Raw genomic sequence first — 24,034 nt, forward strand, 5'->3', positions numbered from 1 at the left:
TCTTAATTGTTTTGGGTTTGTTATTGTAGGTCTTTTCCTTCTCTTGTGTTTCCTGCGTAGAGAAGTTCCTTTAGCATTTGTTGTAAACTTGGTTTGGTGCTGCTGAATTCTCTTAGCTTCTGCTTGTCTGTAAAGGTTTTAATTTCTCCATCAAATCTGAATGAGATCGTTTCTGGGTAGAGTAATCTTGGTTGTAGGTTTTTCCCCTTCATCACTTTAAATATCCTGCCATTCTCTCCTGGCTTGCATAGTTTCTGCTGAAATATCAGCTGTTAACCTTACGGTGATTCCGTTGTATGTTATTTGTTGTTTTTCCCTTGCTGCTTTTAACACTTTTTCTTCTTATTTAATTTTTGATGTTTTTATTAATATGTGTCTTGGCGTGTTTCTCCTTGGATTTATCCTGTATGGGACTCTCTGTGCTTTCTGGACTTGATTAACTCTTTCCTTTCCCGTATTAGGGAAGGTTTCAACTAAAATCTCTTTAAATATTTTCTCAGTCCCTTTCGTTTTCTCTCCTTCTTCTGGGACCCCTATAATTCGAATGTTGGTGTGTTTAATGTTGTCCCAGAGGTCTTTGAGACTGTCCTCAATTCTTTTCATTTCTTTTTCTTTAATCTGCTCTGCAGTAGTTACTTCCACTATTTTATCTTCCAGGTCACTTATCCATTCTTTTGCCTCAGTTATTCTGCTATTGATCCCTTTTAGAGAATTTTTAATTTCATTTATTGTGTGGTTCATCACTGTTTGTTTGCTCTTTAGTTCTTCTAGGTCCTTGTTAAATGTTTCTTGTATTTGCTCCATTCTATTTCCAAGATTTTGGATCATCTTTACTATCATTATTCTGAATTCTTTTTCAGGTAGACTGCCTATTTCCTCTTCATTTGTTGAGTCTGGTGGGTTTTCACCTTGCTCCTTCATGAGCTGTGTGCTTCTCTGTCTTCTCATTTTGCTTACCTTACTGCATTTGGGGTCTCCTTTTCGTAGGCTGCAAGTCATAGTTCCCGTTGTTTTGGGTGTCTGCCCCCAGTGGCTAAGGTTGGTTCAGTGGGTTGTGTAGGCTTCCTGATGGAGGGGACTAGGGCCTGTGTTCTGGTGGATGAGGCTGGATCTTGTTTTCTGGTGGGCAGGTCCACGTCTGGTGGTGTGTTTTGGGGTGTCTGTCTGTGGCCTTATAATGATTTTAGGCAGCCTTTCCGCTAATGGGTGGGGTTGTGTTCCTGTCTTGCTAGTTGTTTGGTATAGGGTGTCCAGCACTGGAACTTGCTGGTTGTTGAGTGGAGCTGGGTTTTGGCGTTGAGATGGAGATCTCTGGGATATTTTCGCTGCTTTATATTACCTGGAGCTGGGCGGTCTCCCAGCTGTGTGACCAATGTCCTGAACTTGGGTTTCTCACCTCAGAGGCACAGCCCTGACACCTGGCTGGAGCACCAAGAGCCTGTCATCCACACGACTCAGAATAAAATGGAGAAGAAATAGAAAGAAAGAAAGAAGAAGATAAAATTAAATTAAATTAAAAAGTTATTAAAATAAAAAACAAAAATTATTTAAAAAAATTTTTTAAAGTAATAAAAAAGAAAGAAAGAAAGAAGAGAGCAACCAAACCAAAAACAAACCTACCAATGACAAGAAGAGCTAAAAACTATAGTAAAAAAAGACAGACAGAACCCTAGGACAAATGGTAAAAGCAAAGCTATACAGACAAAATCACACATAGATGCATACACATGCACACTTAGAAAAAGAGAAAAAGGGAAAAAAAAAAAAATATATCATTGCTCCCAAAGTCCATCTCCTCAATTTGGCATGATTTGTTGTCTATTCAAGTATTCCACAGATGCAGGGTACATCAAGTTGACTGTGGTGAGTTAATCCACTGCTCCTGATGCTGCTGGGAGAGATTTCCCTTTCTCTTCTTTGTTCGCTTCTGGCTTTCAGCTTTGGATTTGGCCCCGCTTCTGCATGTATGTCACCTGAGGGCATCTGTTCTTCACTCAGTAAGGATGGGGTTAGCTGATTCGGGGGCCCTGGCTCACTCAGGCCAGGGGGAGGGAGGGGTACAGAATGCTGGGAGAGCCTGTGGTGGCAGAGGCCGGCGTGACATTGCACCAGCCTGAGGTGCGCTGTGTGTTCTCCTGGGGAAGTTGTCCTTGGATCACAGGACCCTGGCAGTGGCAGGCTGCACAGGCTCCCGGGATGGGTAGTGTGGATAGTGACCTGTGTTTGCACACAGGCTTCTTGGTGGATGCAGCAGCAGCCTTAGCATCTCACGCCCGTCTCTGGGGTCTGTGTTGATAGCTGCAGCTCACACCCGTCTCTGGAGCTCCTTTAAGCGGCGCTCTGAATCCCCCTTCTTGCGCACCACGAAACAAAGAGGCATGAAAAAGTCTCTTGCCTCTTCAGCAGCTCCAGACTTTTTCCCAGACTCCCTCCAGGCTAGCCGTGGCACACTAGCCCGCTTCAGGCTGTGTTCACACAGCCAACCCCAGTCCTCTCCCTGGGATCTGACGGAAGCCCGAGCCTCAGCTCCCAGCCCCTACCCGTCCCAGCAGGTGAGCAGACAAGCCTCTTGGGCTGGTGAGTGCTGGTCGGCACCGATCCTCCGTGCGGGAATCTCTCCACTTTGCCCTCTGCACCCCTGTTGCTGCACTCTCCTCCGTGGCTCCGAAGCTCCGCAGTCTCCGCCCACGAAGGGGCTTCCTAGTGTGTGGAAACCTTTCCTCTTTCACAGCTCTCTCCCACTGGTGCAGGTTCCATCCCTATTCTTTTGCCTCTGTTTTTTCTTTTTTCTTTTGCCCTACCCAGGTACGTGTAGGAGTTTCTTGCCTTTTGGGAGGTCTGAGGTCTTCTGCCAGCGTTCAGTTGGTGTTGTGTAGGAGCTGTTCCACATGTAGATAGAGGTATTTCTGATGTATTTGTGGGGAGGAAGGTGATCTCCATGTCATACTCTTTCGCCACCTTGAAGCTCCTCGACTAAACCATTTAAAAACTAAATATAGGGCTTCCCTGGTGGTTGAGAGTCCGCATGCCGATGCAGGGGACACGGGTTCGTGCCCTGGTCCGGGAAGATCCCACATGCCGCAGAGAGGCTAGGCCCATGAGCCATGGCCACTGAGCCTGTGCGTCCAGAGCCTGTGCTCTGCAACGGGAGAGGCCACAACAGTGAGAGGCCTGCGTACCGCGAAAAAAAACAAAACTAAATACAATTTGCAAATACTTGTTCTTACTTCCATACAAAAGATGTGTCTTTCTGTACTAAGAGGAGTTCCATTAATTTGTAGCACTGATTCTGACTACCAGGTAACCATGATGGTGATCAAATCATGGAACTTTTTCAGAGAATACACTGTGTCCAGGGTAGTGCTAAAAGGAGTATGCTCCTATCAGATTAAGGGCAGAAGTATCTCTAGAGGTGGAGTCTGAGTAACGGGTCAAAACTGGTTTTTTTCTTGCCTGATCATGGAGTTTCACCAACTTTATATTTTATTTTTTAAATAAAGCATAAATTTAAAAATAGTCATAAGTAGAACAGATGCCCACATCAGACACATTGATGAATTTTAAATAAAAAATGTTATTTTAATGTTTGACTTCTTATAGTGGTAATAGTGGTTTTTGTGCTTTAAAAATTATTGATTTTCTTTTAATTTGTTATAAAGGCATTATTTTGATTATAATACCTGAATTGATTCAATGATATTTTAGAATTCTATTGCCATTGATTTCCCTCTAGATTTTTCACTGTGGTAAAATATATATAACATAATATTTGTCATTTTAACCATTTTCATTGTACGATTCAGTGGCATTAATTAAATTTACAATGTTGTGCAATCATCACCATTGCACAATATCCGATTCCAAAATTTAACACCCCAAACCATACCCCTTTCCAAAATTCTTTCATCACTCCAAACAGAAACTGTAACTGTATAGCAATAACTCTTCAACCCTCCTTCCTCCAGCCACTGGTAACCACTAATCTACTTTGTATCTCTATGAATTTGCTTCTTTTAGATATTTCATGTAAGTGGAATCATACATTTGTCATTTGTTTCTGGCTTATTTCATTTAGCATAATGTTTTCAAGGTTCATTTCTGTTGCAGCATGTATTCAAACTTCGTTTCTTTTTGTAACTGAATAATAATCCATTATATGTATTGACATATACTGTATTTTGTTTATCCCTTCATCTGCTGCTGGACACTTGGGTTGTTGTCACCTTTTGGCTACTGTGAATAACACTACAATGAACACTGACTTAAATACAAGTATCTGTTTGAGTCCTAGCTTTCAATTATTCTGGGTATAGCCTACTAGTGGAATTGCTGGGTCATATGATAATTCTGTTTAGCTTTTTGAGGGACCACTAAATTGTTTTCCACAGCGGTTACCCCATTTTTCACATTCCCACCAGCAAAGTACAAGAATTTCAATTTCTCCATACCCTTACCAACACTTATCTTCTTTTTTTTTTTTTCTTTAACATTATTGCCATCCCAGTAGATATGAAGCAGTATTTCATTGTGGTTCTGATCTGCATTTCTTAATGACAAATGATGTTGAGTGACTTTCATGTGCTTATTAGCCATTTTTATATCTCTTTGGCGAAATGTCTACTCAAGTCTTTTGACCATTTTTTAAGGGGGCTGTTTGTATATTTGTTGTTGAGTTGTAGTTGTTCTTTATATACTCTAGATATTATAAGATATGTATGGTTTTGCAAATATTTTCTCCAATTCTGAGAGTTGTCTTTTTCCTCTCTTGATGGTATCCTTAGATGCACAAGTTTCTAATTTTGATGAAGTCCAATGTACCTACTTTTTCTTTTGTTGCTTGTGCTATTGGTACCATATCTAAGAATCCACTGCCAAATCCAAGGTCATGACGATTTATCCCTATGATTTCTTCTAAGAGTTTTATGGCTTTAGCTCTTATATTCAGGTCACTGATCCATTTTGAGTTAATTTTTATATATGTTGTAAGGTAGGGGTCCAAATTCATTCTTTTACATGTAGAAATCCAGTTGTCCTAGCTTTATCTGTTGGAAAGACCACTCTTTCCTCTACTGAATGGACTTGGCACCCTTCTCAAAAACCTACTGTAGCAGTTTCCTTGGGCTGCCATAAAAAAGTACCATAAATTGAGTGGCTTAAAACAGTCCAAGTTTATTCTCTCAAAGTTCTGGATTCATGAAGTCCAAAATCAAGGAGTTGGCAGGGCCATGTTTCCTCCAAAACTTCCAGGGAAGAATCCTTCCTTGCCTCTTCCAGTTTCTGGTAGCCCCAGGTTTCCTTAGCTTCTGGTAGCATAACTCTTAATCTCTGCTTCTATCTTTACATGGCTGTCTTCTCTCTGTGTCTGTCTTCTCCTCATCATGTGACACCAAGTTATATTTGCTTAAGGTCCACCCTAATGACTTCATTTAACTTGATCACATCCTCAAAGACTCTATTTCCTAATAAGATCACATTCACAAGTATGGGATATTAGGACTTTGATACATCTTTGGGGGTGGGGGACACAATTCAAACCGTAACAGCCATAGATATATGGGTTTCCTTCTGAACTCTTCATTCTGTTCCATTTGTCTGTATGTCTACCCTTATTCCAGTATTGCCAGCTTTGTAATAAATTTTGAAGCTGAGAAGTGTGAGTTGTGCAACTTTATTCTTCTTTTTCAAGATTGTTTTGCCATTTTTAAATTTTGCCAAACTTTGCCAAACTCTTCAAAAACAGAAAATCTTTAATCAATCTTCATTATGGGTCACATTTTCCTGCTTCTTTACAGACCTGATAATTTTTTATTGGTTAACAAACACTGGGAATTTTACCTTTGTATTTCTGTATTCCTATAAATATTCTTGAACTTTGGTCTGGGACACAGCTAAGTTACTTAAAAACAGTGTGACCCTTTTGAGTATTGTTTTTAAGATTGAGATAAGAGTAGAACTCAGACTAGGGTTAATTATTTCCCCACTACTAAGGGGTAGAGACCAATTCCCTGTGAATTGTGAGGTTTTCCAGTCTGGCTGTTAGCAACAGGCACCATTCCTGACCCTGTTAGTGCCGGATACTGTTAACTCTAATTTGAGTGGGATTTTTTTCCCCTGCCCTTGGGTAGTTTCTTCACATATGTGTGCTGATCAGTACTCAACTGCATACTCAAGGGTAATCCTCCACAGAGTTCTTTCTCTATGTAGCTCTTTCCTCTCCGATGGTGTGTCCTGTGAATTGGAACCCATCTTGGTCTCCTTGGACTTTCAGCTTCCTCCCTCCACCTCACAAATTGTCAGACAACTTACATTTGTTACACATAATCCAGGACACAGACACCTTACCAGTCATGTCTCTTAATCTTATCTCCATGTAAGAAAAGATTTATTCTGCAAGTTCCTAAACAGCCATTCCCACATTTCCTAGGACACTGCTCTGCTAGTTGACACAAATGCCACACAGAAAGTACCTCTTCCACTCTAATGAATGAGTTCCCCCCAGTTTGAACTTAAGATATGTTTCAGTTACAAGGGGCATCCAAACAGAATCATTACTGCCTTCTCAGTTGCTAGTCTCACTACTCCATCTCACTGAGGAGCCCAGAAAAATCTCTGTACTATTCTATTTCTCTCATTGAATTTCTTTAAATAAGGTTTCTTTATACATGTAACTCATATACTCATATAGCTATATAGTGGCTTTACTTTTACTGTCTCAAAACTATAAAATAAGTTCTTTAATTTTAAAGTAAAAACGTATGTAAACATATGCAGATCTGACTTTTCTGGGGACAATGTAGGGTTTCTCAGTCTCAGCACTATTGATATTTTTGGCCAAATAATTCTTTGTTGGGTGTGTTTGGTGGGTGTGGTACAGGGGGTATGAAGAAGTATGTTATATACTGTAGGATGTTTGCAACCCCCCTGGCCTCTTGACCTTTGCCTACTGAATGTCAGTAGCAACCACCTCCAACCCTCTACCATGCACAACAATCAAAATGGGGACTTCCCTGGTTGTCCAGTGGGTAAGACTATGCGCTCCCAATGCAGGGGGTCCAGGTTCAATCCCTGGTCAGGGAACTAGATCCCAGTGCAACTAAAGATCCTGCAACTAAGAAGTCTGCATGCTGCAACTAAAGATCCTGCATGAGGCAACGAAGATCCCATATGCCGCAACTAAGACCTGGGGCAGCCTAAATAAATAAATAAATGACTAAATAAATAAATAAATATATTAAAAAAAAATCAACTGTCTCTTAAAAAAAAAAAAATCAAAATGTCTCCAATACTGCCAAATATCTTTTGGGGGAATTGGGGGGAGGCAGGATCACCCCAGTTGAGAAACTCTGGGCTAACAGAACAAATCTCTCTATTCTAAGTACTTGTTTACAGTTTTTTACCAACAAAAGAGGGGAGGGCAAGGGGATAAGATTCTATTCTAGATTGCCAGGACCTATTAAAGTAACTAAATCTCAAAAACCAAGGGATCCATTTTTCTAATTACTTTGCTCAAAAACATCTTAAAAGGGCTTCCCTGGTGGCGCAGGGGTCAAGAATCCGCCTGCCAACGCAGGGGACAGGGGTTCGAGCCCTGGTCCGGGAAGATCCCAAATGCCGCGGAGCAACTAAGCCTGTGTGCCACAACTACTGAGCCTGCGCTCTAGAGCCTGCGGGCCACAACTACTGAAGCCCCTGCGCTTAGAGCCTGTGCTCCGCAACAAGAGAAGCTACCGGAATGAGAAGCCCACGCACTGCAACGAAGAGCAGCCCCCGCTCACCTCAACTAGAGAAAGCCCACGTGCAGCAACGAAGACCCAACACAGCCAAAAATAAATAAAATAAATAAATAAAATAAAAAATAAATTAATTTTAAAAAAATCGTCGAAGTATGTTTTAAAAGTAACTCCTTTATACATAATTCAGTAAATGCCAACAATCTGTATGCTCAAACTACTGGAAGATATCATAATGAAAACCTCGAAAAGAAAAAGAGAGATTAATTCCAGTATCAATTAAGTATCCATAATTAAAATTCAGTTTTACTTCATTCTATGCTAATTTTATGAATTACTTACAAGTCTTATTTTAAAAGTGTATAATGTGAAACTTCTTACTTCTTAAAAACAAACTTCTCTACTCAAAGCTCTCATTTTTCAAAATATAATCTCCAAGACTTAGAACTTAGTTTTAAATGATACAAGGGGAGAAAATTTATTAAACTAGTAACTAGAGCTTAAAGAGGGAGAGCTGGAAAGTTCAAATGTTAAGTAGAGTTGCCCTCCAAAGGAGTAGAAAAATATTTCATGTCAGTTCCAGGTTTTGAGTAGACACATACAGAAGGCAGATGCAATTACCTGCAACATGAGCTCACAGTCATCTCTTCCAACAAAAATCATTTCTCGTGGCAGCCTGTGGCGAGTGCCTCCACTGCTCACCAAAAACCAGGATGTTAAGCTCATTTTCTGCTTAGCTTCTAAGTCTTTGGCAAAGCTACGTCATCCTGCAGAGAGAGATTCAGAAAAACATACATTTAGATATTTTCAACTTTAGCATCTATTCACCAAACCCTATAACTAGGCCTTGGAATAGAACTGCATTCAACATTTACCCCTGACTACATAAATAAGACAGGCCACGGGTCCCAGGAAACAACATATCTACCAAATTTTCAGCAGTAAAGTAAGTCCATGGACTCCATTAAGAGTTCACTTTGCAAAGATTACAGTCCCAGATCTTATTACATCTCAAGTACAGCCATAAACTATTTAACCTTTGCCCTATGACTTTGCAATTCCTCCAATTAAAGGTGGGAGTAAAACTTCCCACTCCATAAATCTGGGCTCTGCCTCATGACTTGTTTTGGCCAATGGAATGGTGTTAATAGCTGTGATGCAAGTGGAAGCTAAAATGTGCTTGGGCAATTGGGTTTGACCTCTTGTACCTCTGCCATTACCATAGAAAGAACACGCCCTAGCTAGCCCATTACTTCAAGAAGAATGAGACACATGTAGAACAGATGTGTATCTAACACAGAACTTGAAGCAGGCCCTCAGTATATCATTCAACCCTTAGCTGAAAAATAGAATTAGTGTTGTTTTAAGCCATTGAGAGATGTGCAGTGATTTGCTTCATCACTGACTATAATGCACAAAAGGTGAGTATAATTTACTGAAATATAGTATCTTTTTAAAAGTACAGATGGGGCTTCCCTGGTGGCGCAGTGGTTGAGAATCCGCCTGGCGATGCGGGGGACGCGGGTTCGTGGCCCGGTCCGGGGGTACCCCACGTGCCGTGAAGCGGCTGGGCCCGTGAGCCATGGCCGCTGAGCCTACGCGTCTGGAGCCTGTGCTCCGCAACGGGAGAGGCCACAGCAGTGAGAGGCCCGCGTACCAAAAAAAAAAAAAGAGTTCACTTAAAAAGGAATACATTAGGCAATTAAGTAGGTAGTCAACTAATAACATTTGTCATATCTCTATAGCTTATAAAGGTCTACAATTTGACATAGCTTATAAAGGTCTACAATTCTGAAGTAAATGATCACATTAGTATCATGTTAACCTCAGTAAACACTAGCAATGTTATACAAATAAGTGTCTCAATTATAAATGTTTTGAGAAACACACTCAATTCAAATGAATATATTTGATATCTGATTAAGAGCTAACAATGGACACCAAAGAAATTGCTTCTTTGTCTACCAAGTGTAGACCACTTAATGCACTTTCAAAAACATGCAATTTCAATTTCTCTGTCCTAACATGTACGGTACTTTTTCTTTTTTTTTAAGTGAATGGTGTTTTTTTTTTTTAAATTTATTTATTTTATTTTTGGCTGCACTGGGTCTCCACTGCTGCAGTCGGGCTTTTCTCTAGTTGAGGGAAGCGGGGGCTACCCCTTGCTGCGGTGCACGGGCTTTTCACTGAGGTGGCTTCTCTTGCTGCGGAGCACGGGTCCTAGGCGTGCGGGCTCTAGAGCGCAGGCTCAGCAGTTGTGGCGCACGGACCCAGCCGCTCTGCCGCATGTGGGATCCTCCCAGACCAGGGCTCGAACCCATGTCCGCTGCATTGGCAGGCGGATTCCTAACCACTGCGCCACCAGGGAAGTCCTATACTGTACTTTCTAAATATGTTTCTTCTAGAGCAGCAGCTCCTAAACTTTTTGTCCTTAAGACTCTTACACTTTTTTTTTTTAAAAAAGGACCCTAAAGAACATTTTGTTTACATGGGTTAGATATATTAATATTTACCATATTAGAAATAAAAACTGAGAAACTGGTATGTATTAATTCATTTAAAATGATCAATAAATCAATTTTACAGAAAAAATGGCTAACATTTTAATGAAGATTTACTATATTTCTGAAACAAATAATTAGTGAGAAGAATAGCACAATTTTACATTTTTAAAAATCTCTTTAAGCTATGGCTTAACAGAAGATTTTCATATCTGCTCTGAATTCAATCTGTTGCCATATACTGTTTAACTTAAAATATTTAAAAGCCTAGCTTCATACTTATTCCCAGATAAGTAGTGGGAAATGGAAAATTTATTTTAATAGTCTTTCCAAATAACTGAAGATAGTTTTCTCTGATACTACATCAAAACTTCACAGGTGGTAATTTCCTGAAAGTTATTTATAATATGGAATCTGAAACTTTCCATACATTTTAACATGAAAATCCATCTTCTGCTCTGAAGAGATTTTATAACACTGTGCATTGGTCATTTGAAAAACACTGGTTCCCTGAGTTACACAGATCTTCTAAGTGATGACACATTTCATTATACTATTTTAAAATATCACATTCATTTATATCATCACCCATCTCATCTGAAAAGTCTTTAATTACTGGGCAGCTGTTAAGCAGCAGAATCAAGCTCCTAAAATTCTAATTTTCTCTTAGAAAAATTTGCCTAAATTTTACTGGTAAAAAAATATTGTCAATTCTTTTCCTTGAAGTGACAGGTTTACACTGTCTGCTAAATACTCAGGTCTACAAAACCATAATTTGTCTGTCAGTCATCGTTTCAAGTAAAAATGATGTTCTATGAAACAACTGGCTAGTTCAGCTCACAACTCAAACAATGACACAAGTGCTTTTTCTTGCAACAACCATGGCACTTTCGTATACAGCGTTAAGTGCTTTATGTGTATTTCCATTTAGTCTTACAAAACATTAAAAAGATGTAATTCAAAGGTCAAGACTTAATAAACAATCATTTTTAACACTTCATCAAGGACATTCTTAAGTGAAACTGGCTGTTTTTCTTACCTGCAAGTGCATGCCAGTGAAGAATATTATTACTATTAGCATAGTACGGTGCCAATGCCTTGACTAAGCAGCTTTAGCCACCACTGTTTTTCCATATTATTAGTTCAAAGGTCTATACAATAAAAAAGCCAATAATGTTTTGATAGTATTATGAAAATAGTTTTGACCTCGTGACCCTTGAAACAGTTTCAAGGATTCCCAGAGGCCTGTTGACTGGGCTCTGAGAATTACTACTATCTTAGAGGACGTGACTATGTCATTAAGAGCATAAACTTAAGAGTCAGACAGATTGGTGGAGAAGTCTGACTCCTGGTTCCACCACTTATTTCCATACGACCTTGGGCAAGTTACTTATTACCCCATGTCCCTTAGTTTCCTCTTGTGTAAAATGGGAATAAGGATAGTATCTACTCAACAGTTTTTTTCTTATTGATCAAAAGAATACTACTTGTAAATATTTTTCCCATGAAATTCCCATATACATTCTTATATGATTTAATTAGAAGCTATACTACAGAACAGTGAAACAAAACATTCTGCAATAAGAAACACATCTATATATTAAAAGAGAAACCTTTAAAATGTAGAATTTCATGTTAAGGTAAAAATCCCATATATTATGAACTTATCTACACATACATGAAACAATTGGTTTCACCAAAATAAGCAAATAATTTTCTGTAAAGTTAGAACAATTAAGTCTTACTCCCTTCTCAATTTATTGAATTGATATGGTTAATTTATCTGGATTCTTAAATCTTCCATTCACCTAATTTCTTGATGCAAATGTTGTTGTTAGTCTTCCATCCGTCTACTTTCTGTCAAAATGCTTTTTAGCATTTTATATGTATGTCCTGGCCAAATAAACAGAGAATCAAAAAAATTTTACCAGAAGAAAAAACCTTCAATCTAAATATGGTATATAATTTGCATACTGCCTTTCCAAGGAAAGACAATTTTAAAACATGACATTAATAAGTAAGTCAACAGTTTTAAACTCATTTAAGGGAACTGAAGAAAAAAACTTTTCAGCATTTGTATGGACAATGTCCGTAAGACATGTTAAAGGAAATCAAATTAACCTAAATACAGCAAACGAAACACCAGAGCCAACCAGGGGCAACAAGAACAGTTTCCAGACATTTTTTAAATCACAACGTAGTATGTAAGCATGATTCATATGCTACAAAAATATTTTAATTATTTAGACAATAGCAAGCATAATTATATACCAATATGTAATATATAACTCCACAATATAAACATACAGTAATTAACTATATAAAATAAAATTAAAATAATGGCTTTTTACATATTTTATTTTGACTTTCAATGACACTTAAAAGGTAACAAATATACACATTTTCTAAGAAACAAAAATGAAAAGCATAATCCTCAAGATGAAGGGTATTTATTTACTGGGGTGGGGCAGTGACCGTGAGTCATCTTCTAGTTTTTCTACAATGGGAGGGAATGAGATATGATATAAACCCACTGTCTCTCAGTTCTCACATGGGACTCTTCCCTTATCTAAGACAGCTTTCTCACTGGTCCCTTAGTTGCAATGCTCTTTTCCTACTCACTGAGTTAATACTGACATTTGCATATGGGTAAAACTGAAAACTGAGCTTCCTCAGTGGCCAAGGCAGAATTTTCAGCTCAGCTTCCTCTAAAGGGCAGGAAAAGGGGCCTTTGGGTTTGCCGATTGGATAGAATATGCCCAAGGTCTTGACTTGGGCACTTCAGATATCTTATCTGTAAAAATGAAAAGAAAAACAAAATAACCCCCCAAAATAAGAAGAGAGAACATCAAGATAAAATGAGATATAGATATGCTATCTTGTAGTATCCAGAATATTGGGAGGCACTCAATTTATGCTCATTGCCTTTTCTCCCTCTCCTCCTGATCTTTTCTGCCAAATAATACAATAATGTCATAATATGAGACTCAAAATACATCAACCAAACAATACATATACGTTGAATATCTTCTATGTCAATGTTCTAAAATTATTCACTTAAAGAAATAGATTAGGGTAAAAATTATGGCAATATAATATGCCTTATACCTTACTCATAAAATTAAAAATACTATAACCTTTATTTCATACATATTTCAATTCTGAAAAGTACATTTAATGGATCACTGATTAAAATTCCTGTAACACTTTCTCAAAGCACAAATAGTTTTCAGGTCATACTGGGGATCTAAAGACTGAAGAGTATGGAAGACCTTGACCTTTGCAAAGATTACAGTCCCAGATCTTATTACATCTCAAGTACAGCCATAAACTATAACCTTTGCCCTATGACTTTGCAATTCCTCCAATTAAAGGTGGGAGTAAAACTTCCCACTCCATAAATCTGGGCTCTGCCTCATGACTTGTTTTGGCCAATGGAATGGTGTTAATAGCTGTGATGCAAGTGGAAGCTAAAATGTGCTTGGGCAATTGGGTTTGACCTCTTGTACCTCTGCCATTACCATAGAAAGAACACGCCCTAGCTAGCCCATTACTTCAAGAAGAATGAGACACATGTAGAACAGATGTGTATCTAACACAGAACTTGAAGCAGGCCCTCAGTATATCATTCAACCCTTAGCTGAAAAATAGAATTAGTGTTGTTTTAAGCCATTGAGAGATGTGCAGTGATCTGCTTCATCACTGACTATAATGCACAAAAGGTGAGTATAATTTACTGAAATATAGTATCTTTTTAAAAGTACAGATAGGGCTTCCCTGGTGGCGCAGTGGTTGAGAATCCGCCTGCCGATGCAGGGGACACGGGTTCGTGCCCCGGTCTGGGGGTATCCCACGTGCCGTGAAGCGGCTGGGCCCGTGAGCCATGGCCGCTGAGCCTGCGCGTCCGGAGCCTGTGCTCCATGGCGGGAGAGGCCACAGCAGTGAGAGGCACGCGTACCAAAAAAAAAAAAAAAAAAAAAAGTACACTGATAAGTCCAATACACTCACTTGAGTATTTTCAGAAATACACAATTGAAATTTTGTTGAAATTGTTCCCTTTTTTCCAGTTTCTTCATCTCAGAATGGTAACATTTATTTGTATAATTAAACCTAAGGCTGTTATGTGTTACAGAACTACAAATTGTAGATAAAGGAAGCTTATATTAACAAAAAGTCCAACAAGGAGAGAATCCAGCTATAGAAGAAGATGCAAGCTCACTTTTTCTTTGGGAAAAAGGTCAACATCTATAGTTTACTTTTTCACCATCTGGAACAGTTCAGTTTACCCACCGGAGAATCCTCCAATCTCCTCCCAAAGTGGGCAAAAGCACACTGATGATGCTGTGGAAGCCAAGTCAAGAAGAAGTAACTGGGGGGAACCTCACCATTCCATGTGAAGAGTTTCTATGTATTTATCTCCTTGGTTAAGCATAGTACCTTATCCCATCCTTGAATGAGCTTGAGGGTCACATGTTTAGAGACTCTCTGATTTAGTATCTTCAGATAATAAACCTCTAATCTTCTGTGGGACTAGGGGTTTGGGCAATGGAGCCTACTAGTTCTTTATATGAACTTCAACTGATTTTCTTGGTTTCAGTCCACCCTGTCTTCCAAGATAACTGGTATCTCACATTCCCAAGCCTTTCCAAGATTCTATGAGAATTCCTTTTTTTCTTTATTTCTTCCTCCCACAGCTCCCCCTCTTCCAAAACTTTCTCAACTTCTCTTCCCAAGTAGCCTCCTCTCATTCTCTTTGTATTAGTGAGACTGGGAAGGAACAGAGAAAACTCCAGGGGCCCTATTCAGTATACTTCTAGAAAATTGCTTCTTTTATCATATGATTTTGAAATAAAATAACATTAAAATAAACTAGCTATTCAAAATATAATAAAATATCTCAATGATCATATATTATCCCCATTTTCTTTAGTGTCATAATCGTTTCCTTTTCTTTTTTCCAGATTGACTCAAGAACGTTAGCTACTCTTAAAAGAAGTGAATTCCCAATGATAATGTCTGCTCTCCATATCTGTAGTTTGGTTACTTCATTCTAATTGCATTGATTTCAAACTTCAGGTTATATACTATTAAAATTACAAACACCAGATATGATTCAACAGAAGCTAAAGAAAAGGGGCAAAAGTCTCCATAGTCATGTTAATCTAACTCTGGATATGCCTCCAAACAATCCCTGGACAAATGAGCATTGTATAGTTCATCAAACAACATATGATACACTAATGTTTCCATACTCTCAGATGAAATGGCTAAAAGGATATTCTTGGTAACTTTATGAATTTGGAAAGAAGTTACGATAAGGAAAACTAATGGATCAGTTCAAACACTTACGTATTTCAAGGTAATTCCTCATAAAACCTTTGTATTAAATTCTCCTAGTAAAATGAAGAAAAAGGCAAGCTGGATAAAACAAAAGGATCCTGTCTATGAGAGAGTCTGTATATGTAAGGACACAAAGAGGTTGAAAGTAAAAGGATAAAACAAGAAATTCCATGCAAACCGGAATCAAAAGAATGAGGTGGCTATGTTAATGTCAAATAAAATAGATTTTAATTCAAAAGAGCTTACAAAAGACAAAGATCATTATATATTGATAAAAGGTTCAACACAGCAAGAAGATATAAAAACTGCAAACATATACACACCTAACAACAGAACATCAAAATATATGAAGCAAAAATGGACAAAATTAAAAAGATAAGTAGACAGTAGAACAGTAACAGTGAAGACTTCAATGCCCCGTTTTCAACTATGAAAAACAACCAGACAGAAGATCAATAAAGAAAGAGAAGACTTGATAACACTATGGACCAATCTGACCTAACAGATACATACAAAACACTCCACTCAACTATAGCAGAATCACATTCTTTTCAAGTGCACAAAGAATATTCTCCATAATAGACCATAATGTTAGGCCTAAAACAAGACTTAATGAAAAGATGGAAATATTACAAAACAACTTTTCTAATCACAATCTAATGAAATTAGAAATCAATAACAGCAGGAAAGCTGGAAAATTCTCAATATGTAAAAACTAAACAACACACTCTTTAACAATGAGTGGGTAAAAGAAGCAATCATAAGAAAATTAAAAAATAAATTGAAACAAATGGAAAGAACAATACAGAATAACAAAACTTGTAAGATGTGCTCAAAAGCAGTCCTAATAGAGAAATTTCCAGCTGTAACTACTATAAAAAAAAAAAAGCAAAAAAAAGATCTCAAATCAATAATCTAAATGCACATCTTAAGGAAACCAAACCCAAAAGTAACTGAAGCAAGAAAATAATAAAGATTACTGTTTCTAGTTGTGGCCTTTCTTTTTTGCTTAAAGAAGTCACTTTAACGTTCTTGTAAAGTTTGTTTGGTGGTGCTGAACTCCTTTAGTTTTTGCTTGTTTGTAAAATTTTGATCTATCAAATCTGAATGAGAACCTTGACAGGTAGAGTTTTCTGGTTTGTAGACTTTTCTCTTTCATCACTTTACATATATTGTGTCACTTCCTTCTGACCTGCAGAGTTTCTGCTAAAAAATCAGCTCAGTTCCTTATGTGTAACTGTTGCTTATCCCTTGCTTTTTTTTTTCAGTACATGGGCCTCTCACTGCTGTGGCCTCTCCCATTGCAGAGCACAGGCTCCGGACGCGCAGGCTCAGCGGCCATGGCTTACGGGCCTAGCCACTCCGTGGCATGTGGGATCTTCCCGGACCGGGGCATGAACCTGTGTCTCCTGCATCGGCAGGTGGACTCTCAACCACTGTACCAGCAGGGAAGCCCCCTTGCTGCTTTTAATAACCTCTTTTTATCTTTAACTTTTGCCATTTTAATTACAATGTATCTTGGTGTGGTGCCCTTTGGGTTGATCCTATTTCAGACTCTACATCCTGGACCTAGATGTCTGTTTCCTTTCCTAGGTTAGGGAAGTTTTCAGCTGTTATATCTTCAAATATGTTCTCTGCCCCTTTCTCTCTCTCTTCTCCTTCTAGGACCCCTATAGTGTTAATGTTTTTACACCTGACTTTGTGCCAGTGGTCTCTTAATCCATCCTCATTTTAAATTTAAACATTTTTCTGTTGAGCTTGGGTGATTGCCACTACTCTGTCTCCCAGTTTGCTGACTGTTCCTCTGTATCATCTAACCTACTGCTGATTCCTTCTAACATATTTTAAAATTTCAGTTACATATTCTTCAGCTCTGTTAGCTCTTTACATTTTCTAACTTTTTGCTTAACACCCCACTTACATCAATGAACAGATCATCCAGACAGCAAATCAATAAGGAAACATTAACCTGAAATGATACATTAAAATGGACTTAATAGATATATATAGAACATTCCATCCAAAAGCAGCAGGATACATTCTTTTCAAGTGCATATGGAATATTCTCCAGGATAGGTGACATGCTAGGCCACAAAATAAGTCTCAGTAAATTTAAGAAAACTGAAGTCATATCAAACATCTTTTCCACCAAAATGCTACGAGACTAGGAATCAACTATAAGAAAAAAACTACCCAAACCACAAACAGATGGAGACTTAACAATATGTTACTAAACAACCAATAGGTCACTGAAGATATCAAAGAAACCCCAAAATACCTGTAGACAAATGAAAATGAATACACAATGATCCAAAATCTATGGGATGTAGCCAAAGCAGTTCAAAGATGGAAGTTTATAGTGATACAAGCTTACCTCAGGAAACAAGAAAAATCTCAAACAACCTAACATTACACCTAAAGGAACTACCAAAAGAAAAGCAATCAAAACCCAAAGTTAGATGAAGGAAAGAAATCATAAAGATCAGAGCAGAAATAAATGAAAAAGGGACTAAAAAACAATAAAAAAGATCAACAAAACTAAAACCTAGTTCTTTGAAAAGATAAACAAAATTGATAAACCTTTAGCCAGACTCATCAAGAAAAAAGAGGGCCCAAATCAGAAGTGAAAAAGAAGTTACAACCAATGCCACAGAAACTCAAAGGATCATAAAAGTTACTGTGAACAATATTATGTCAAAACAGACAACCTAGAAGAAATGGACAAATTCCCAGAAATGTACAATTTTCCCAATACTGAACTGGGAAGAAACAGAAAAGACTGACAGACCAATTACTAGATAAAACTGAATCAGTAATTTAAGGAAAAAAAACAACCTCCAAACAAAAGTTCAGGACCATACGGCTTCACAGGTGAATTCTAACAAACATTTAGAATTAATGAAAAGAGTTAATGCCCTCAAACTATTCCAAACACTAAAGAGGAAGGAACTCTTCCAAACCCATTTTATGAGGCCAGCATCACCCTGATAGCAAAACTAGACAAAGACACTACAAAAAAAAAAAAAAAAAAAAATCACAGGCCAATATCACTGATGAACCCAGATGCAAAAATCCTAAACAAAATATTAGCAAACCAAATCCAACAATACGTTATAAAGATTATACACTGTGATCAAATGGGATTTAACCCAGGGATGCAAGGACTTTTCAGTATCTGCAAATCAATCAATGTGATACCACACTAACATACTGAAGAATAAAAACCACATTATCGGGCTTCCCTGGTGGCGCAGTGGTTGAGAGTCCACCTGCCGATCCAGGGGACACGGGTTTGTGCCCCGGTCTGGGAAGATCCCACATGCCGCAGAACAGCTAGGCCCGTGAGCCATGGCTGCTGAGCCTGCACATCCGGAGCCTGTGCTCCACAATGGGAGAGGCCACAACAGTGAGAGGCCCGCGTACCGCAAAAAAACAAAAAAAACCACATGATCATCTCAATAAATGCAAAAAACGCTTTTGACAAAATTCAACATTCATTTATGATAAAAACTCTCCAGAAAATGTGTTGGGGGGAAACATACCTCAACACGATAAAGGCCATATATGACAAGCCCACAGCTAACATCATACTCAATGGTGAAAAGCAGAAAGCATTTCCTTTAAGATCAGGAACAACACAAGGATTCCCACTCTTACCACTTTTATTTAACATAGTTTTGGAAGTCCTAGCAACAACCATCAGGGAAGAAAAAGAAACATGAGGAATCCAAGTCAGAAAGGAAGAAGTAAAACTGTCACTGTTTGCAGACAATGTGATATTACACATAGAAAATCCTAAAGATGTCAACAGAAAACTACTAAAGCTCATTAATGAATCTGGTAAACTTGCAGGATACAAAATTAATATACAGAAATCTGCTGCATTTCTATATATTAATGATGAACTATCAAAAAGAAAAATTAAGAAAACAATCTGATTTCCCATTGTATCAAAAAGAATAAAATACCTAGGAATAAATCTAAGGAGGTAAAAGACCTGTAACCAGAAAACTGTAAACACTGAAGAAAGAAACTGAAAATGATACAAATGAAAAGATATACCATGTTCATGGATTTTTAAGAATTTATATTGTTAAAATGTCCATAATGCCAAAAGCAAATAACTAGAATAATTCTAAAATTTGTGTGGAAACACAGAAGACCCTGAATAGCCAAAAGTAATATTGAGACAGAAGAACAAAGCTGGCAGTATCACACTCCCTCATTTCAAACCATACTATAAGGCTATAGTAATCAAAACAGTATGGCACTGGCCTAAAAAAAGACACATAGATCAATGGAATAGAATAGAGAGCCCAGAAATAAACCCATGCTTATATGGTCAATTAATCTATGACAAAACAGGAAAGAATGTACAGTGGAGAAAAGACAGCCTCTTCAATAAATGGTGTTGATAAACCTGGACATCTACATGCAAAGGAGTTAAACTGGACTACTGTCTCACATCATATACAAAAATAAACTCAAAATGGATTAAAGACTTAAATGTAAGACCTGAAAACATGAAACTCCTAGAAGAAAACACAGGTAGTACACTCTTTGACATTGGTCTTAGCAATATTTTTTAGCAATATGTCCTCAAGCAAGGGAAACAAACAAAAAAATAAACAAGTGTGACTACATCAAACTAAAACATTGTTGCATTGTGAAGAAAACTATCAACAAAATGAAAAGGCATCCTACTGAATGGAAGAAGATATGTGCAAACTATGTACCTGATAAAAGGTTAATATCCAAATGATATATCTGATAAAGGGTAAATATACAAAGATCTCATGCAACTCAACATCAACAGGAACATGAAAAGATGCTGAACTCTGCTAATCAACAGAGAAATGTAAAGTGAAACCACAATGAGATATCACCTCATACCTGTCAAAATGGCTACCATCAAAAAGACCAGAAATAACAAATGTTGGCAAAGATGTCAAGAAAATGGAACCCCTGTACACTGTTGGTGGGAATATCAATTGGTACAGCTACTTTGTAAAACAGTATGGAGGTTCCTCAAAAAACTCAAAATAAAACTACCATAGGATCCAGCAGCCCCACTGCTGGGTGTGTATCAGAAGAAAACAAAAACACTAATTCAAAAAGACATATTGAATATATACCCCAATGTTCATAGCAGCATTATTTACAATACTCAAAATATGGAAGCAACCTATGTGTCCAGCCATCAAAAGATGAAAGAATAAAGAAGATGTGAATATATATTTATATAGAATGAAATACTACTCAGCCATAAAAAAGAATGAAATTTTGCCATTTTCAACAACATGTATGGACCTGGAGGATATTAGGCTAAGTGAAATAAGTCAGTGAAAGACAAATACTGTGTGATATCACTTATATGTATAATCTAAAAAATAAACTAGTGAATATAACAAAGAACAAACAGATTCACAGATACAGTGAACAAAGTAGTGGTCACCAGTGAGAGAGAGGAAAGGAAAGGGGGAGGGGCAGAATATGGGTAGGGGATTAAGTGGTACAAACTATTATGTATAATATAAATAAGCCTCAAGCATATATTGCACAGCATCAGGAATATTTTGTAATAACTGTAAATGGAGTATAATCTGTAAAAATTTTGAATCACTATGTCGTACACCTGAAGCTAACACAATACTGTAAATCAACTATACCTCAATTTTTTAAAAAAAGGAATTAACACCAATTCTTCGCAAACTCTTCCAAAAAACCAAAGAGGGAAGACATCCTAATTCATTCTATAAGGGCAGCAATACCTGATACCGAAGGTAGACATAGAAACTACAAGAAAAGAAAACCACACTAAGATATTACTGATGTAACAATCTTCAACAAAATACTGGCAAACTGAATTCAGCAGCATATTAAAAAGGATTATATACCATGGCTTCATGGGATTTATTCCTGGAATGAAAAGACAGGTCAACATATAAAAATGAATCAAGGTAATAGAGTATAATCATAAAAAGAAAGGAAAAAATGATCAGAAATTGTATTAGTTAATTATGCAGACTGATGCAGAAAAAGTATTTGACAATATTCAAAATCCTTTCATGATAAAAACACTCAGTAAAGTAGGAAGAGAAGGAAACTCTTTGAACATGATAAAGGCCAAATATGAAAAGCCCACAGCTAAATTCATACTCAATGGTAAGAGACTAAAACCTGTGCCCCTAAAATCAGAAACAGGAAAAGAACACCTGGTTTCATTTCTATTTAACAATGTACTGGAAGTCCTAGCCAGAGTAATTAGGTAAGAAAGAGAAATTAAAGGCATCAAAATTAAATGGAAGAAGTAAAATCACCTCTGTTCAAAGATGACATGATCTTATATGTAGAGAACTCTAAAAAGTCTACCAAAACAACCACAAAACCCACACTACCACAGCTAATGAATGAATTCAGAGAAATTGCAGGATATAAAATTAAGTAAAAAATCAGTTTCATTTCTAGTTATTAGCAATGAACAATCTGAAAAGGAAATTAAGAAGAAAATTCCATTTATAACAGCATCAAAAAGAATAAAATAATTAGGAAGATATAACCAAGATGACCCAAGACTTATACCCTGAAAAATAAAAAACACTGCTGAGAGAATTTAAAGGAGACCTAAATAAATGTAAGGGCATTCTGTACTCACAGATTTGAAGACCTAATATTGTTAGGTGATAAGACTACCAAAGCAATCTACAAAGTCAGTGTGATCCTTATCAAAATCCCAAAAGTACTGTTTGAAGAAAAAGAAAAATCCATTCTATAAGTCATATGGAATCTCATGGGACCCTGGAGAGCCAAAATAATCCTGAAAAAGAAAAGCAATGTTGAAGAACTCACATTTCCTTATTTCAAAACTTCCTACAAAGTGGCAGTAATTACAACAGTATAGTGCTGCATAAAGATAGATCTATATGCTAATGGAACAGGAGAGACAGCCCAGAAATAAATCTTCACATATATGGTCTATTGGTTTTCAACAAGGGTGCCAAGAACATTAAATAGGAAAAAGACAGCCTTTTCAACAATTAGTGCTGAAAAAATTGGATACCCACATGCAAAAAAATAAAGTTGTACTTTTACCTAATACCATACACAAAAGTTAACTCAAAATGGATCAAAGACTTAAGCATAAGAGCTAAAACTATGTAAAACTCTTAGAAGGAAAAATAAGATAAATTGGATTTTATCAGAACTTAACATTTTTGTGCATCAAGGGACACTATGTAGAGTGTGAAAAGAATGGGAGAAAATATTTGCAAATTATTTATCTGATAAGCGATTCATATCCAGAATATTAATTATTAGGGAAATGCAAATCAGAATCATAATGAGATACCACTTTACACCTATTAGGATGGTTATTATCAAAAAATGAAAATAACAAGTGTCGGTAAGAATGTAGAGAAATTGGAACCCTGTACATTGCTGGTGGGGATGTGTAAAGGTGTAGCTGCTATGGTTTCTCAAAAAGCTACACAGAGAATTTCCATATCATCCAGCAATTCCACTCCTTGGTACATACTCAAAACAACTGAAAAAATGTGGACTCACGCAGATACTTGTACACCAATGTTCACTGCAGCATTATTCACAGTAGCCAAAAGGTGGAAACAACCCAAGTGTCTATCAACAGATGAATAAAAAATATATATGTATATATAAGGGAATATTATTCAGTCATAAAAGGAAGTGAAATTCTGATACATGCTACAACGTGGATGAATCTTAAAACATATTATATTATGCTAAGTGAAATAAGACAGATGCAAAAGGGCAAATACTGTATGATCCACTTATAAGAGGGACCTAAACTAGGCAAATGTATACAATCAGAAAGTAGAATAGAGGTTATAAGGGGCTGAAGGGAGAGAATAAGAAGTTGTTTAATGGGCACAGAATTTCTGTTTGGGATGATGATAAAGTTCTAGAAATAGTGGTGTCAGTTACACACTGTGAATTTGATGTCACTGAACTGTACACCTTATGGTTAAAATGGTAAATTTTATGTTATATATACTTTACCATGATTTTTTAAAAAGTGTTATTGAAAAAGAAAGGCCACTCAAGTCCTCTCTCTGCCTTGATTCTTCTCTTCTTAAATTGGAGACATAGTAAAACTTTATTTCGTTTAGTTTTGTATTTGGTTTTGTCTATCTTAGAACAAAGGTATTTTGGACATTCAAGTTTTCCACAGAAGTGAGAATTTGTCCTTAAATCAGGGATTGGCTAACTTTGGCCTTCTGCCTACTTTGTGAATAAAGTTTTAATGAAACACAAAGCTTCTGTATTACAACAGTGGAGTTGAGTAGTTCATACAGAGATCATACGGCTTAGAAAGCCTTAAATATTTACTTTCTGGCCCTTTATAGAAAGTCTGCCTTAAAGTATCAACACCAGTTTTTAGTTTTACCATTTTCAATGAAAATATTTTAAAATATATTTCACATTTAC

At 37.2% G+C, this 24,034-nt stretch overlaps 1 protein-coding gene across 7 annotated transcripts in view; it reads right to left on the reverse strand.

Moving 5' to 3' along the window:
• Positions 1–24,034, reverse strand: part of CEP170 (centrosomal protein 170) — a 144,660-nt gene that overhangs the window by 99,093 nt on the left and 21,533 nt on the right. For all 7 annotated transcript variants that reach the window (XM_059996791.2, XM_059996826.2, XM_059996819.2 and 4 more), the window contains exon 2: positions 8,352–8,497. In XM_059996791.2, coding sequence (XP_059852774.1) covers positions 8,352–8,456 — 105 coding nt within the window. In that variant the 5' untranslated portion in view covers positions 8,457–8,497. The remainder of the gene's footprint in view (positions 1–8,351; positions 8,498–24,034) is intronic.

Source organism: Delphinus delphis, chromosome 1 (assembly GCF_949987515.2).
Source record: "Delphinus delphis chromosome 1, mDelDel1.2, whole genome shotgun sequence".
Taxonomy (NCBI): Eukaryota; Metazoa; Chordata; class Mammalia; order Artiodactyla; family Delphinidae; genus Delphinus; species Delphinus delphis.